Source organism: Pyrus communis, chromosome 14 (genome assembly GCF_963583255.1).
Source record: "Pyrus communis chromosome 14, drPyrComm1.1, whole genome shotgun sequence".
In the NCBI taxonomy this organism is placed as follows: Eukaryota; Viridiplantae; Streptophyta; class Magnoliopsida; order Rosales; family Rosaceae; genus Pyrus; species Pyrus communis.
In genome coordinates this window covers 24,786,574-24,803,746 of record NC_084816.1, presented here as the reverse complement: position 1 = coordinate 24,803,746, position 17,173 = coordinate 24,786,574, and the positions used below count along the sequence as shown (strand labels likewise).

At 37.6% G+C, this 17,173-nt stretch overlaps 3 protein-coding genes across 3 annotated transcripts; 2 read left to right on the top strand and 1 right to left on the bottom strand.

Moving 5' to 3' along the window:
* Positions 1–1,789: 1,789 nt before the first annotated feature.
* Positions 1,790–2,876, bottom strand: LOC137715583 (protein SENESCENCE-ASSOCIATED GENE 21, mitochondrial-like). Its single transcript, XM_068454926.1, has 2 exons — positions 2,642–2,876; positions 1,790–2,260 (listed from the first exon to the last, which is right to left on the bottom strand). The coding sequence occupies exons 1-2, from the start codon at positions 2,713–2,715 to the stop codon at positions 2,026–2,028; spliced, it is 309 nt and encodes a 102-aa protein (XP_068311027.1). The 5' UTR covers positions 2,716–2,876; the 3' UTR covers positions 1,790–2,025.
* A 3,988-nt stretch (positions 2,877–6,864) lies between these two features.
* LOC137715675 (U1 small nuclear ribonucleoprotein A) lies at positions 6,865–9,248 on the top strand. The gene is made up of 4 exons (XM_068455009.1): positions 6,865–7,216; positions 7,762–7,855; positions 7,997–8,085; positions 8,740–9,248. The coding sequence occupies exons 1-4, from the start codon at positions 6,932–6,934 to the stop codon at positions 9,025–9,027; spliced, it is 756 nt and encodes a 251-aa protein (XP_068311110.1). The 5' UTR covers positions 6,865–6,931; the 3' UTR covers positions 9,028–9,248.
* Positions 9,249–11,233: 1,985 nt separating this feature from the next.
* Positions 11,234–17,173, top strand: LOC137716563 (poly [ADP-ribose] polymerase 2). The gene is made up of 18 exons (XM_068456017.1): positions 11,234–12,063; positions 12,150–12,447; positions 12,600–12,718; positions 12,820–12,901; positions 13,236–13,459; positions 13,629–13,755; positions 13,944–13,999; positions 14,415–14,488; positions 14,717–14,763; positions 14,838–14,887; positions 15,038–15,100; positions 15,205–15,285; positions 15,391–15,501; positions 15,648–15,723; positions 15,871–16,013; positions 16,295–16,368; positions 16,656–16,764; positions 16,878–17,173. Exons 1-18 carry the CDS (start codon positions 11,611–11,613, stop codon positions 16,968–16,970), a joined length of 2,280 nt encoding a protein of 759 aa, XP_068312118.1. The 5' UTR covers positions 11,234–11,610; the 3' UTR covers positions 16,971–17,173.

The following is a 17,173-nucleotide window of genomic DNA, read 5'->3' as shown; positions in this document are numbered from 1 at the left end:
ACGCATCAACCCTACTTAGCATATGCTTATTGACATGCACTTGACTCTAATAGTCTAATTCATGACTTTTTAAAGTTTTAGTATTGAAATTTTGATTATTACTTTTTAATGCGTCTATTAGATCGAAGATATATGAGTTTTACTTTTACGTCAAAACGTGATCAAATGCTTGAAAAATTAGAGATTAAATTCATAATAGGATTACTTGATCTGCTCATTCCAAATTAAAACTAATTCTGATTTCTCTAACAAATTTGCAGGACAGGCAAATTCACATCTCTTGCAACCGACATGGTCCTCTATTCTTGGGGGGTCAATTTGCTTCGCTTTACATCCGTCCCAAGATATTACTTCTAATACATTTGTTGGGCAGGCACACACACATTGAGTACACCTTCTACACGTATTATAAATCTTTACTAAATATAGCTACATGACCTTATCTCATTTTAAATGAGTAAACATATTATTCTTCTTCTCCTCTTCTATTTGAGCAATTGTTCTCGTTGAATTAGTACCCTCATGTCCCAGTACTATACGGGATGATACATCTTAATCAAATACCTAATTAAATATAAAAGTCCACAAACTTAAATAACCAACTAAATCATGGAGCTTTTTGGATTAACCCATAAGGAAAATATGTGTGCACCCATCCATCCTTCATCCTTGTGGGACACAACACGAAATTAACAAGTATTCGGGTCGACATGATAACGAATTGAGTCGTTATCGGGTAACCCGATAAATACCTGTTAAGATAACGAGTTGGTTCGGGTATACATGTGGATAAAACGATACACATAAGTAAAATATTAATTTTATAACCTAAAAAAATACTATAATAAATATATATATTAATTTAACAATTTTATACCCCTAAAAACTATAATAATTATATACATATATTAAATTAATTAAAAAATTTGATTGACCATTGGATCAGTTGAGATTAAATCTCAGCCGTTCATTGTGCATTAGGTTGGAGGCTATCCTTCCCTTCCCTCTCATTCACTCTGATCTCTCCCGTCCAGACTTACTCCCGCGCCGTCTTCTTAATCCGCATCTCTCTCGCATCCTCCTTCATTCACTTTCTTCAACTCGACTCCGGGAGCCACAAGAAAACCATACATAGGCAAGCACACGCTAAAGGTATGAATTTTGTATTTTTGAGAAAGGCTTCACAACCTTGAAAATAAAAACTCTTTCATTTTGCATATCTTTGCACATTTAATATTTTGTAACAGACTAGTAGTGTATGAATGTTTTTTTATTAGGCTTTTATTTTCGAGTGTAGATTTAGTACTTAAATGACAAATGTGTGTTTAATGTTTTGAAGTAATATTTATGTGGCAATGTGTGGTATGTGCAAATTTAAGGAAAAAAAATATTTTTCTTATGAAGTCATAATGGGTCGTTGGGTAAAATGACCCGACTAGTTAAGGACTCGTCAAGATAACAAAGTGTGACACGACACGACTCATTAAGATATCAGATGTTACACGAAAACAACACGAACATGACAAACATGACCTGTTTGCTAGCCCTAGGTTTTCTGAAATTGAACGTAATTTTTCAATCTAGAACACAAATCAGTACATCATAATTGAAAAAAGGATTGAAAAAGAAGAATATTTTCCGAGCACTCTTGAAAATCCTCCCCAATTCTAAGACATTCCCCACTAAGAATAAAATCTACCATTTTTTTAAAACCAAAACTAGTACAAATCACAATCACACCAAAAGGATGTGCAGTGACTTAAAATATTAATTAAATTAAAACGATTGATTAGAGAATTGAATAAACCTTTTATTGCAAATATAAATTGATACACGCTTAAGTCTCTAATCGGATCAGAGGACGGAGGAACCCAGCTATTACAACAAATCATACATATTTTCCAGCGAAGTCTAAACTCCGAAGAATTCAAACACAAACACGCCGACAGCCCATTCCTCGTACAAGTCTCCTCGTATTTTTCCACCAGAAAAATTACAAGAATTTTGTTTTGATCTTTAATCTTATTAGTGCTTCTTCAAGAGCGCCGCCCGCAGCTCGGCGGCGTCGATCTTCTCGGCGCCGTTCTCGGGTCCGTAAACCCCGGTTTTGGGGTCGGGGACCCACGAGACCTTAAAGGTGGAGCCCACCTTTTCTTCCCCGGAATTCTTCTTCGCTATGTTCACGCTTCTGGGATTCGTAGCACCTCCTCCTCTCACCACGCTCGACGCAACTCCTTGTGAACCCGCCGCATATCCACGTCTGCATTTCCATGAAAGAAACATCATTAACATTTAATTGATATAAATTTCAAGGCGTTAATCACGTTTATAAACTAATCGCTTCCGGTTCACGTCACGTGGACTAACGTGCGCCGAAAGTGTTCCTCTTTAAGAAGAAAACCGAAACTAACAGCCGATTAATTACTAATTCTTCACCGGAGAATGGTGGTGCGTGAATAATACAGGATACCATTATAAACATGGGATTTCTCTCACGGGGAGATATTAAAAACAACCAAACTTAGACGTGCATGATTAACTTAAAATACCGTCGCAAAGATATGGTTTCTCTCTCTTACAAGAGATAAACCGAGATCGAAAACAACAAAACTTGGATTTGATTGTTAGAAATGGTTAGTACCTGGAGATGGAGCTAGAGAAACCGTCGACGACGAGAGCAGAGAGAAACTTAGCGTTGGAGAAAGAACGAGCCATTGTTTTTCTTTGGTAATTGAAAGAGATCGGAATCTAAACACCGCTGCAAAAAGCTTAGTAGCAGAGAAAACCTTCGCCTTCTACAGCAGCGAGAAGAAACAAGAAGCTCTTTTGCTACGGCTCTTTCTTTCTCTCTCTAAAAACTCTCTGGAATTGCGAAGATGGTTTGAGAGAGAGGGGAGTAGGGGGAAGGTGTGTATATAGGGGAGGAAAACAAGAGACGCGTGGGATCCAAAGAAAACAAAACGCTGTTAAAATGGGGCGGCGAGTTGACTAACCTGTAGTTTGTTGCCACGTGGGATCAAAGCGAAGTGCCGTTGCTATTTCGAATTTAGGAACTGAGATCGGACGGTTGAGAGGGAGTGGGGATTTGAGTGGAGGACATTTCCTTTCACCTGAGGCAACGTCAAAAGGTGAGGAAAGGTCGTCGTGAGTGTGGAGTCTAGAATGTGTAGGATATTGGGGAAGAGATCCGGTTCGGATCTCTCTCGTTAAACGTCTAGATTAAGTGATTGAGATTGTTAAAATTTAATCTAACAATTACAAATATAAAATCTTTTTAAAAATTATAATAATTGTAATCGTTAGATTAAATTTTAATAGTTCATATCACTTGATCATGAATCTTTGATGGGAAAGATCCGGACCGGATCTCTTCCCGGGATATTGGCCGTCGATGGCAGAAAGATTAGACACCTCACTCTAATATTTTGTGCAAATAACTATTTAATAAGTAGATTCGATTCTAGTATGGAAAATTTAAATCACATTATCATGACTGTTCCTAATTTAGCCCACTCATCCATCCTCATAGTGTAGTAAATATCATTTGTTAAAAAAAAAAATTGTGGAAATAATACAAAAATTGTAGATTATCTATACATCTATTTTTACATATGACGCACCCTTTTTTTTTCGACCATCAGATCAAAAGAGTTCAAGAAGACTAATGATAAAAAATTAACAATAATGTGTGAAAATAAAAATACTTAATACAAACAGCACTATCCCACAATAGTATCTTCACTTTTATTCATATATTATTTACACCTAGTCCTGTAGTACAAACCACTTTAGTTGGTTCCGACTTGTGTGCAGGTATAGTTAGTGAGTTGGGGATTTGAGTTCTAGATTCAGCCGTAGAGGTCACGTTAGGTGACTCCGGCTGACATGTTACTTGCAAGAGTGCATAAGACGTGTACTAGGAGCGGAAGATCTTTGCTTGATTGTTGTGAACAAAACCTCAAGGAGAAAGACGAATAGTTTGAGGTGTATGATATACTCTATAGGACAGACAACTTGATCATTACACTATCAAATTATCAATTCCACAAGGCCAACTGACAAAAAATATCGTTGTAGCAATTTATTTGTTTTTAAAAAGTATCTCTTCGGAACACGTCACATCATATTTTTTTAGTATTATTTTTAAACTAAACTAGTAAACATGTAGTAAACCACATTGTTCATCTATATTAAACAGATGGATAACTATGAAATGAGAGTCCCAAGCAGGAGAAAGAAAGGGGAAGTGGTGGCGGAGTTTCCTTGCTATGTTCTGGAAGGATCTAGGCAATTTGGCCTCGTGATTTATGGAAGGGTCCAAGTCAAGGGTCTTACTTGTTAGGGTTAGGAGTCATGACTCTCGTGATGTGATGACGAACAAAGTTCCAACTTTTGTCAAGTTTGTCTTCGTCATTATCTATCGTTTTCTTTTTTTCTTTCCTTTAAACAGCTGTGCAAACGAAAAGGAATTAGATCGATGCAGCTGCCACCAGCAGCCAGAGCAGCAAAAGCGTCACCAGCCGCCGTGCCGTGCCGTGCATGCATCTTTCACATATTTTCTTGTTATTGCGTGGTGTGCCAAGTCACTCGTGTGCGTGGTCCTACTCCTACCGACATTAGTCATGCATCTCGTTACCGACTAATCAACGATATTTCAAATTAATCACACAAATTTGTGATGTTATTTTCACGGCTCCCTCCTACTTTCCTTCGCGGAATCATTCGGGTTCGTCGGAGACGTCCTGTGAGTCTTTCTAGAAAACCCTAGGAAATATGTATATGCATTAGTCAAAAGACAAAAGGAGGTACCATTTAGTTGGTGGAATTATTTGACCATTTATTTTGCATTTTAAATTTTTTATAATTATAAAAAAAATACACTTACGAAAAATATAAAATAAAATCTTTATAGTGTTATTTTTTCTAGATACTTCAAGAACATTTCAAAAAGGCAGGGACCATGTCCATCAATTCAACATGGTGGCACGCGATTTAATATTTCTTGATAAACTATTAGAATCTGGATAAACAACAATTTTCACTTGTATATATCCTCTCCTTTTCTATTATTCTAATACAGCCATTTCCAGCCAAGTGGATGGAACGTGTCTCTACAACGAACACAAGGGTTGGGGTTAAATTATGAGGGCAGGCAAGTGCCCCTAGCGGGAGATGTCAAGGACCCTCCACAACAATCACTTCTTTCGCCCTTGTTTTACGTAGATGGGGTTTAATATCGTGATGTCTTGTGTTAGTGATTGATCTAAAAGTACATATAAATTTCATCAACATAGTGTTGTTTTGTTGTCACAAAAAGTTACGTTGTGTATTCAAGTCATGTACTCACATGTATGGGAAGGAGAAGGAAAGAGGTTACTTTTCTGTCACTGACATGCATTATGTGTTGTGTCATTTTCAAGGTTTTATTGGTTGGAGTTGTCTGCATATGATCAGAGACACATGAACATTCGTCACAAAAGAGCACTGATGACGTCGATCGCATATAACAATGAAACTTAACCACATACAAGCATATGTACATGAATAGTCGTGTTCTTTTTTGTGATAACTTAAGAGTTGCTTTTTAGTTTTTGTTTCAACAACAATAACAAAGTCTTATTTCACTAAGTGAAGTCAATTGTATAAATCTTACAATGTTATTGAGCTCAATTTTGCATCAAGTCTTCCGTTTGTTTCAACATGAACAAAATAAACACCCTAAGTTTCTAATGGCTATGCTTGCACGAATGCATTGGGTTAGAAAAGATTTGGTGGCTATGAGCTATTTATATAAATTGAATTAATGTACGAAGAGTTCAAACTTAATGAGTGTTCGAAATGGAATTATTAAAGGGAAATGTTATTCGCACTGCAAAAATCTCATTCTACAATTCTCACAAGTGTATTTTTCTTTCATAATATATAAAAATTTGGAATGTAGAATGAGATTTTTGAAGTGCTAATAACAATTCCCTTATTAAACTGGACAACAGTTTATCATATTGTGCCTTACAAGTCTCGTATAGATTGATGAAACTATATAATATTGGCTCGGACACAATTCTCAGTTTTGCTAGTCACCAAACTGACACTGATTTTTGTGCTTCTTACGCCTCCATCGGTGGCTAGGATTCTAATAGATTGGAGAATTCATTAGTGTTGAAGTAGGAATGAATGTCAACTTCTTCATTTTGTCCAAACTGAAGGAAGAAGATGGATTACCAATGATAAAAATTTATGTATCTCAATCTTTTCATTTGGGTGGGAATTGATGAAAAGTTTACTTATAGGGAATGAGATTTGGAATCATTTCAGCGTTTTACTTCCACGTCTTTACTAAAACATGGTATTATAATCATTTTAATTACTGACTTCCCTCACATTTACTAGCACATATTAAGTCGAAAAAAATTGTGTGTCACGCCTTAAAGTTCTTAATCCAATACTTGGAAACCCATTATTAATTCAAGAGACTAGTTGATCCCTTCTCATTTCTTTTTATTTTCTCCAGTTCATGAATTTTCTCGTTCTAATAAGTAAACATGTTGTAATAGGGATAAGTCTTATCCACAACTAATCTGTCTTCTACCTTCAAATTGAAAATTAACATCTATTTCTCCTCAAATATATATTAGATCTAGCGAGGCATCCGATTCGATTTTATCTTCATGCCAAACGAGGCTTTAATTATTTGGGCCGAAAGCATCTCAACTATTGGGCATTAAATAGCTAGTAGAAAAAAGTGAGGGCTCATTAATCGACCCAAAGTTAAATTAGGGCCCATTAAACGAGCTAAATCCTTGCTAAAGGCCTGGCGCCGTGGGTGCCCGCGAAGCCGTCGAGCTCGTCAGTCAGCTTAAAGCCTTAAACCCCTTCCATCTCCACCGCAGCTTCAAAACGAAATCCGAGATCGGGAACTGAGAAAGAAGACATGGCCGAGAACAACAGCGGCGGCGGCGACGGTGGCGTTGGTGGTGGTGGGGAAGTCTCGGCGAACCAGACGATCTACATCAACAACCTGAACGAGAAAATAAAGCTGGAGGAACTGAAAAAGTCGCTTCTGGCGGTGTTCTCGCAGTTCGGGAAGATTGTGGAGGTCTTGGCTTTCAAGACGCTCAAGCACAAAGGCCAAGCCTGGCTCGTCTTCGAGGACGTCTCCTCCGCCACCAAAGCCCTTCACCAAATGCAGGGCTTCCCCTTTTACGACAAGCCCATGGTATGCAATTCTAACCTAATTTTATCTAGTTGTTTAATTTAGAAATTTAGTATTAGTTTGATTTTATTTTGTTATTCAAATTCCATTTGTTTTGTTAGCATAGGGCAGAAGGAGTATATAATTAGGTGAATTGAAATGGTAGAAAAAAGGATCTTGCTTGTTGTAAAATCAAATTTGGGAAAATTTAAGCATGATCCAGCTCTGGTTATTAGTCAATATCGATGATGCCCGAACGCGTAAACTCGACCGGCTACATGCTGTCAATGTCATACGGACTGCGGGTGGGGAGGGGAGATTGGGAAGGTTTAGGTAAGGGCAGGTTTTCGCTGCCATTCATATGATTGTTCTTTTGCATTGTCTAGAATCTGGCCTTTTGATCGGTGAATAAGCACATTGGCATGTCGTGTGATGGATGGATTATGTTTCAACAACCATTCTTTATCCTAGTTAGATGGATATAATGAATTGTGATTACCGAAAGATTTTCCCGTTGTTTAATTTGTTTTGTTTTTTGGAATCATTTTACTGATATGTGATTAATACAGAGAATACAATATGCCAAGACGAAATCAGATGTGATAGCAAAGGCTGATGGTACTTTTGTTCCACGCGAAAGACGAAAGAGGCATGAGGAAAAGGGTAAAACATGCTCTCTCGTTTATATAAGCGATATGACAATAAGATATATCTTTTGGAAAAAAAAATTGCAGTATTGATGTATGATTGATGCATTTGATTTTTATGGTCTTAAAATTTGTTTTTCTGTTCCTTATGTGGCAGGGAGAAAACGAAAAGAGCAACATGATGCGAGCCAAGCTGGAATGGGTGGCGTTCCTGCTTATGCTGGTCCCTATGGTTCAGCACCTTCGGTAAGCAAGTTTTCTGTTTCATTGAGGGATAACTTACTCCCAATTTCAGCTTTGTTTATACCTTCACTATTTATGTTTTGATTTGGATATCTATGATCATATTTATTACATGTCGTGATTGGTGTTGCTTGAACTGAAACAACTCTAAACTGATTCTGAAGTTTATTTGGTGGAAAAATTGCATGTGACTCATAAAAGTTGGGAAGTTGACAAGTTACTTGGAACGTAAACAAATTAGATAGGTGTATAACAGCTGGAAACTGTTACGAAAAATACACAGATAAAGTAATTTTTTGGTTTATTTTGGTGATTGGAGATTTTTTTCATTCAAGTAGTACCCTTCATGGTTTATACATTCCAAGTTTGTATTGGTTCATTGAAGCTGGTGTATTTGACATGAAATTAGTAGAAAGCACTGTGCTGGGTTATCGAATCATGGAGTTCACTGTTACTAGCTACACTTTGCTATCTAAATCTGGCTTGAAAATTGTATTACGCATTTAAGTGGGAGTCTAGGCTCAAGCATGCTCTTTGGATAAGTGTATAATCTGCGGCTTAGCCCGTTTGGTTGATTTTAAAATGACGAAACTCTGCCCTCAATTATATGCTCTTGTGCAATCCTTGACCACTCTTCTCTCTCACAAACTTGTGCAGCTTTCCCAAATACCGTATCCTGGTGGTGTGAAGTTACCCGAGGCTCCTGCTCCACCAAACAACATACTATTTGTTCAGAATCTTCCGCAGGAGACAACTCCCATGATGCTGCAAATGCTCTTCTGCCAGTATGCTGGTTTTAAGGAGGTTAGAATGGTTGAAGCTAAGCCTGGTATTGCTTTTGTGGAGTATGGAGATGAGATGCAATCAACAGTAGCAATGCAGGAACTCCAAGCTTTTAAGTTGACACCGCAGAGTTCGATGTTGATTACCTATGCCAAAAAGTAGGATTTAGGTCTTCGCTATTCATGTAAGCTGCAGCCATGGATCCTTAACTAGAATGTTTTTAATCCGTTGAGATACCAATGCTTCGATGTATTATTATCGCCGGGATATATTAGAGAAGGAAGAGTTGGCGTACCATATCGGTAGATAAACTTGTCATGCGAGGAATTGTGGGTAGGCATTTGATAAACCAATATTTATACTATATATTTCGCCCTTTTATATTTGTTTTCTTATCTAGTTTAGTTGGAAGTTTTAAGTATTTGTGGTACTTTTGCCATATTGTGTTTCTAGGAGCAGTATGATCGAGTTTGATGGAAAAATATGTAAACGGTGAAATTTTTGAATAATTATAGTTGGAGCTTATTCACAAGAGATTGAAGATAATTATATTGAGTTTTCAGCTCAAAATGTTGTCTTCCGCTTGTGGCCTTCGGCTTGGTCTTCCAGACCAGCTCTCGGCTAAATTAAAAAAAAAAAAAAAAAAAAAGGGAAGGGGGACAACAATAATGATGAGGAATGATGAGGGAACATTATGATGAGGAGGCATCATGGTTATGTTTTGTAGAAAAAGAAAAAGGAATTCCTTTTTCCTTTGGGCATTTTTCAAAGGGCAGACGGATGAGTTTTGGTGTGAAGGAGCAAAACTAACGAGAGGGGGTTTTTGGTTGTTTTGGAGTTCGCAGAGAGAGCAAAAGGGAAGGCAGAGAGCAAAAGGAGACAGAGATTCAGGATGGAAGCAGCAGAGCAGAAAGAAGCATGCTCCTCTCTTTGAGGAGAAGATCGGAGAGCTCATCTTGTAAAAGAGGGTTGTTTTCTTTCTTTGATTTTTAATGGATAATTGCTTAAGTGTTGTTACATGCTTGCTTAGATATTTTCAGTCACTAAATTAAACTATCAGTGTGCCTTGATGCTTGATCATCATTATGATACTTAGAAAAGTCATCAAATGCAATTTTGAACGAGTGTCACGTTAAAATTGGTTATGCTTCTTGTGATTGAGGATTGTAATTTCTCCCAAGGTAAATATCATACTTTTAAGGATTACATGGTTTACCAAAAGGATTTTCACCAAGATTATAAAAGAACTAGGATTGCAGGAAGGTAAAACACGCAGGAAAGCTATAAGACTACACAAGGTTTTTCACTGTGATTGCATGCCCTCAACATTGTAGGGAGCAACCTTTTTATAATCACTTTGCAGATTACATCAGGGTTTCAAAAACCCTATTTACAAGCTTACATTTCGAAATTCAAATACTTTACTAATTCTGATAAAACAAATATTCAAAATTCAAATGAGTTTAACAGAAGCTCCACTTGATAAGTGTTGTTGACTGAGTAAACCAACTGAAGAGTTTCTGTTTGAAGAGGAAACTTGACTTTGTCTAACATATCAATGAATCACTCATGTTTATATTTAATCCAAATGTCATGGATGAATTGTATGTAGTGGTATGCGTTTTAGCTTGAATGTCACAAGTAAAACTACACAAGGAAAAACCCAACCTTCAAAGCATGTGTGTTTTCGATTACTTAAGCAATTGGAAGAGCTATATAGGAGTGTTGTTGGTAAAGGTTGAACTCTAGTGCCTTGTCAATCTAATTTTCTTCAATTATTTATTTTATCTTGAGTTTCTACATTTACTTGTTTTGTTTAGTTGGATCACTTTTTCTATAAGCCAACTCCCATTTTCGATATTTGTTTAAGTCACGTACAGTAGGATTCAGTTTTGTCAAATTAGTACAATTCTTAGAGTTAATTAAGTCAAATAATCCAAAAACTCATAAATTGTTTATACCAGTCTCTTAGGAGATCGACCTTACTTGAACCACTCTATACTACAAAAACTTGTTCTCTTGCAAGAATTTTCTATGGTTTAACCCTTGTTTTTCAGGTGGTAAAATCTCTATCAGTATACATGTGGATTCAGTATATCGATCTTCCGGATAATTTCATCCTATAACATTTGAAACGATGACAAAATAAGTGAAAAATCTTACGACATATGTACAGGAACTTAGCAGTAAAATCTATTTTCTTGAGGACGATGATCGTCAGACCGATAATTTCTTGGTTGTATGACATTGCTAGATCCTCTAGGTTATCGGAGGCAAAGGAACCATGAAGTAGCAAAAGGAATGTTTTTTAGCCATGAACAAAGAGTGAAAGTAGCTCTTAAAATTCCTGGACTTTGCATCACAATCCCAAGAAGGCACCGTCTGAGTCCCATGTCGAAAATCTTGTTAATGGTCTCGTCACCATTTATCCATGGCAGTGTTGTCACGCATTTTTTGCCTTCCATACACCCTTCAAGCACACTACCAGTTTGTTCTACCCGATTATTCCACCGATGCGTTTTTCCCAACTAGAAGCACCATCATCTTTGAACAGATTTACAGACTTTGATGTACAATACGTTGTCCGATATACAGATACCATGATTCCTGGGAAACCTTTTTCTTAACTATCAGCCTCTCCAGTCCATGAAAACCTGCATTGACTTGTTGAGATCGAAGTCCATCCCTTTATCCTGAATCCGTTAAGGTCCTCGTACCGCCACCTTCCACCGCCATTAGCATCTCATGTTTTCGTGTTCATGGTCTGAAGCTCCTGTGAATTTGCGAGGGAGCGGACGAAGAACAGGGCGCGGGAAATGTGAGAGAAAGAGAGTTACGAATGTGAGTGGGAAGTTGATTCCAATGGCGTTTTGGTGTTTGTCTGACTCGGTTTATATAAGACCCGAATTAATTCGGCCCAAATCCAGTGGGCCTGATCATAACATTGGGACTTTGCTCACAAATCAAATAACTTGTAAAAGCCCGCAGAAAGCCCGCAGAAAGCCCGCCAAAAGAAGCTTGCTGCGGACGCCGGGGGAGAAAGAAAACCTCCACACTGCAACTCCCGCTTCAAAATCCCTCCTCCGCTTCACAGTTTCAACCATCTCTCCCCCAATGGCAAGCAAGCTCAAAGTAGAAGAGCTCCGAAACGAATTGGCTCAGCGTGGTCTCCCCACCACCGGAGCGAAGCCCACCCTGGTCTGACAACACCCCCTCTCTCTACTCTCTCTCTCTCTCTCTCTCTCTCCAAGATTCTCTGGTATATTGATTTTGAATTTCTGCAGGTTCGGAGGCTCGATTCTGCTCTTCGCGAGGAGAAGAAGCAACCCACAGGCGCAAGTGATGGTTCAGCAGCAGAAGCTTCACTGGTTAGTGGAAAGAGGAAAAGGAAGTTAATTGAAGAGGAGGGAGGTGGGGAGTCAACTGTGTCCGAGAAAATGAAGGCCACCGAAAAGTTTAGTGGCATGAGCGTGAAGCAATTGCGCGAAGAAGCCGCTCTTCGTGGAGTTTCGACATCTGGGTCGAAAAAAGACTTGCTGCAGAGGCTTTCTGAACATTCTGATGACATTCCTCTAGGTAAAGGTATGAGCTTTCACATTCTGTGTTTGGCTGCCAAGAAATATTTTGTAGGAAATGACTAGTAATAGATATCTCAATTTTTATCCGAGTGAAGATTTTTTGTTTTTCGAATTACAACTGGGTGTTTATTTTGTTATGCTCTGTGTTGATGCTAGCTAATGAGGAAGGAAATGGCAGCAAGGAGAAGATAGTAACCGCAACCAAAAAGGGTGCGGCGGTACTGGATCAGTGGCTACCGGATGACATAAAGGCACATTATCATGTTTTGCAACTGGCAAGTCTATATTGATAAGTCAATTTCATTTCTTGCTTAGTAATTGGTGTCAATTCCATTTGTTTCTAATTAGGCATTATCTAATGATGTTTTTGGTGTAGGGGGATGATATATACGATGCCATGTTAAACCAGACCAATGTCGGTCATAACAACAACAAGTTCTATCTGATTCAAGTTCTTGGTAAACCCCTTCCTCCTTTCAACAAATAATTAGTCAACTAGATCTTTGGATTGTCGTAATTTTGAATTCATGGCAATGCAGATGGAGTTAGGGTGACACTTGTGATTCTAGCAATCAAACTTATCAAGTTATAGAAAATTTCACTGAGAAGTTGAGAACCTCGTAACTAATACTGATTATAATGGTTAACAAATTACAGAAACATCATTTATGCTTTTTTCACATAAATAAAGTTTCATCTGCTCCATTGAGTTATGATCCTCATGGCATTGGCGCATTACACAAGTTCAGGCTATGTGTACTCATCCGCATTTTATTTCTTTGTAACATGCAGAATCTGATGTTGGTGGAAGTTTCATGATTTACTATAGATGGGGGAGAGTAGGTGTTAAGGGTCAGAACAAGCTAGCTTCTCACGCATCCCTCGAGAGTGCGATCAATGAGTTTAAACAGAAATTCTATGACAAAACCAGGAATGATTGGTCCAATCGAAAAATGTTCCAGCCTATCCCATCCTGCTATATGTGGATAGAAATGGATTACAATGAAAAGGAAGCTGTGAGTATCCACAACTCTTGGTTTATGTTTGTATAAATTTCTGAATTTTGGAGATACTCTTTATTCCCTGAAGTGATTCTTGGTTGCAAATTACTGAGGACATGTCTCTCCTAATGAAAAGGAAAATTATCTTGCTTACTCCTCCTTATTATTTGATAATGATTATCAGGTCGAAGAAAAGAATGGCTCTGCTTTAGGACGTCAACCTTTGGAAACACAACTTGAGCCCTGCATTGCAAAGTTTATATCTCTTATTTGCAACATCGGCATGATGAAGCAGCATATGATGGAAATAGGTTAGTCTGATTCACTGTCAAAAAGACATTATATTGCAAATTACAGCTCATAATAATCTAAAGCTGTTCAGTTGCTTAAATTGGAATAATAATTTTATTTGGAGACTCAAACATTTCTTTCGGTGTATTCTGTTTAGTTAACTGATGTACTTTTTCCCTTATTTGGACACATTCTTCTTCTTTGGTAGGATACAACGCTGATAAGTTGCCTCTGGGTAAGCTTAGCAAATCAACAATTCTAAAGGTAAGATTTTGGCCTATGAAGTGAAGTCTCCTCCAGTTCATGCTAGTTATTTTGTTGTTGAAAGTTAATTGTAGGAAATTGCTAGGCTCCTTTAGATCACATTTTGACATCTATGCAAGAAAAGAAAAAGTTTTGTGTGCATGTCAAACTGAGATTTGCAAGTAGGAATGGCTACTTCCAAGGCAAGGGGGCGTGTATTTTCCATAATTGTATTTCAGTTACTAGTTAAGCTGAACAACTGAAAAGGATATTTCCTAAAACTTCTGTCAGGACTTTCTCTAAATTAACTTCAAACAATTCAGTGTGAATTTTGGTACAAAACATTGAAGTTTAGTGTATGGTGTCTTCTCTTTCAATCCGTTTCTCCATGAAGATTCAACGAACCAATAATTTTTTTTTTTTTGGAAACATATAGGGCTATAACATCCTGCAGAGGATTTCTGATGTGATTGGCTCATCTAACAGGAAATTAATCGAACAATTAAGCGGGTAAGGTTTCTCTTTCTCTCTCCCTCCATACCCTCCCCCCCTCTCTCTCTCTCTCTTCTCTCTCTTTCAAAACCCCAACAAAAGAGTGATTTCATTTGTTAATTCTTTAAAATATACTTTTAACAAAATGCTTGACTAATGTCTACCTCTTTTCTTCTCTTCCTTTGGTACCTTAAGCTTTAAATAATTTTGGAATTCCAATTTTTGATGGGCATCATCCTTTTGCAGAGAGTTCTACACTGTCATTCCTCATGACTTCGGGTTTAAAAAAATGAGTGAGTTCCTCTCTCTCTCTCTCTGTGATTGTAAAAGAAGGCATCTAATTGGTTTGGAAATATGAGTAATGCAGATAACTTTGTGATTGATACTCCTCAGAAGTTGAAACACAAGCTAGAAATGGTAAGTCTTTCTGTAATTTGTTTCATGTATACGTGTGGATAGTTCGGCTAAGAACCTCCAAACGTAAATCAAAGGTTATTTTCCTTTGAATAAGTATCGTGCCACCTACAAGTGCTATTTGTGTGTTTATTAACTCTTCTCTACTTGAAGGTTGAAGCACTAGGTGAAATTGAGGTTGCAACGAAATTGTTGAAGGATGACACAGGAATGCAGGTAAATCTCTTTTAGTCTTGTTCCTCATGGTTCACTTGCGGACTTGCCCTTATGTCCTATTATCTATCCTTCCTACTAATGTCTGTTTTCTGTCACCATAATAGGGAGATCCCTTGTATTCCAGTTATCGACGCCTTCATTGTGAGCTGACACCGGTTGGTGCTGATTCTCATGAATTTGATATGGTAACTATGAGTTATAAGCAATGGAAATTCGAATACAAACAAAATTAAGCTAATTCAACTTACACTGTTGGTGCTGATTCTCGTGAATTTTATTGCTGTTGTCAGATTACAAAATATTTGCATAATACTCATGCAAAAACACATTCAACTTACACTGTTGATATCATTCAAATATTCCGCACATCTAAAGAGGGTGAAGTTGAACGCTTCAGAAAGGTTAGGTTGATCTATGAGAGGCTTTTGATAAAATGTTTCAGCCATCTTGGATAATTTTACAAGTACTTGAAATTTCCTTGTTGGTCTTGAATATCCTACATTTGTATTTTAAGCAATTTCTAATTGTGTTTTACTCTTGTGAGCAGTTTTCTAGTACGAAAAATAGAATGCTTTTATGGCATGGTTCTCGTCTTACAAATTGGGCTGGTATATTATCTCAAGGTGATCCTTTATGATTTAGCTTCGAATCATGGGTGGGTGTGTTTGCGTGTGTGTGTCACTGTGTGCACACTCGTGCAGAATCTGCAGATACAGTATGAATGTTTTACCGCTTAATAATTTAGTTAAACATGTGTCATGACAACCCAGGCTTGCGCATAGCTCCACCTGAAGCCCCAGTGACTGGTTACATGTTCGGGAAAGGAGTTTACTTCGCAGACATGTTCTCCAAAAGCGCAAATTATTGCTATGCATCTAATGGCTGTACATCTGGGGTGCTGCTTCTATGTGAGGTAGTCTTTCAAGTTTCAGCAAGTAAAAAAAGATAAATTTTATACTAAAAACAAAAATACCTGGTGTTAAGAGTGGTTTGGCATCAGATTATCGAATATATCCTTCAATGCATTGTATATCATTAAGATCAAGATTTATACGAGAGACGAGAAAAATATTTCTGGATTAAAAATTTGAATTTCCCCTACCACAGATCTGCTACACTTGAAAGCCCAACTGAATCCCTAGGGACTTTTTAGCACTAAATGTTCTAAATACTTTTTAACTATGGTTTATTTAGGTTGCGCTGGGCGACATGGCCGAGCTTTTAACCGCTAAGTACGATGCTGACAAGTTACCCGTAGGAAAATTAAGGTTTGCGTCTCTGTTATCTTTATTGGACCCTCCCATCTATTGCTCATAAGTAATAACTAAACTGTTTTAAGCGATGAAGCTTCTTCTGGTCATTTATGCTTTTGGTATTTTGCATTGGAAGTTTATCTTCCTTTCCGTATAATCTTTGTGTTTGTTTAGACCCAGAAGTTTATCTGCATTGTGTGAGAGAATTAACTTTTGACGAAAACTTGTTGCATTATCTCCATTTTTTGGAAACTAAGACGTGTATTGCTTGACTTAATCTGGCATGTAACATAATATTGCAGCACTAAAGGAGTTGGGGGAACTGAACCAGATTTTTCAGAAGCTCAGTTACTAGATGATGGTGTCGTGGTTCCCCTAGGAAAGCCGAAAGAGAATACAAGCCGCCCGAAGGTAGAAATACATCATTTTTTTCGAATTACTTTGGATGTGAATTTGATTTGGAACTGTTGAACCAGGCAGGCAGCTTCATTGTAAATTAATCTTCGTTTACGTGCACCTTGCAGGGTTCATTGCTGTACAATGAGTACATAGTTTACAATGTGGAACAGATCAGGATGCGCTACGTTGTTCAAGTTAATTTCAATTTCAAGATGTGATTAGTATCTGGATGTATAGACCTAGATATAATCGGTGTTCATTTTGCCTTTATTTATTTATCATTGTTTTTCGACTTGTCTCCTCCGTTCTTTCGTTACAAATCACATTTTGACACATGCATATATTACTCATGAAAAACACAAATAGAAAAAATTGTGCACGTATGTCGTATTGTGATTGACAGAGAGTGGGAACGCCTAAT

What these genes read in the sequence shown, in the direction of transcription:
- LOC137716563 (XM_068456017.1), top strand. Translation starts at nt 11,611, where the DNA reads ATGTTTTCGTGTTCATGGTCTGAAGCTCCTGTGAATTTGCGAGGGAGC. An exon ending in TGACATTCCTCTAGGTAAAG is followed by an intron (nt 12,448 to 12,599) that starts GTATGAGCTTTC and finishes TGTTGATGCTAG; the next exon opens with CTAATGAGGAAGGAAATGGC. An exon ending in CTTCGGGTTTAAAAAAATGA is followed by an intron (nt 14,764 to 14,837) that starts GTGAGTTCCTCT and finishes TGAGTAATGCAG; the next exon opens with ATAACTTTGTGATTGATACT.
- LOC137715675 (XM_068455009.1), top strand. Translation starts at nt 6,932, where the DNA reads ATGGCCGAGAACAACAGCGGCGGCGGCGACGGTGGCGTTGGTGGTGGT. An exon ending in CCTTTTACGACAAGCCCATG is followed by an intron (nt 7,217 to 7,761) that starts GTATGCAATTCT and finishes TGATTAATACAG; the next exon opens with AGAATACAATATGCCAAGAC. An exon ending in AAAGAGGCATGAGGAAAAGG is followed by an intron (nt 7,856 to 7,996) that starts GTAAAACATGCT and finishes CTTATGTGGCAG; the next exon opens with GGAGAAAACGAAAAGAGCAA.
- LOC137715583 (XM_068454926.1), bottom strand. Translation starts at nt 2,715, where the DNA reads ATGGCTCGTTCTTTCTCCAACGCTAAGTTTCTCTCTGCTCTCGTCGTC. An exon ending in TTCTCTAGCTCCATCTCCAG is followed by an intron (nt 2,261 to 2,641) that starts GTACTAACCATT and finishes ATGGAAATGCAG; the next exon opens with ACGTGGATATGCGGCGGGTT.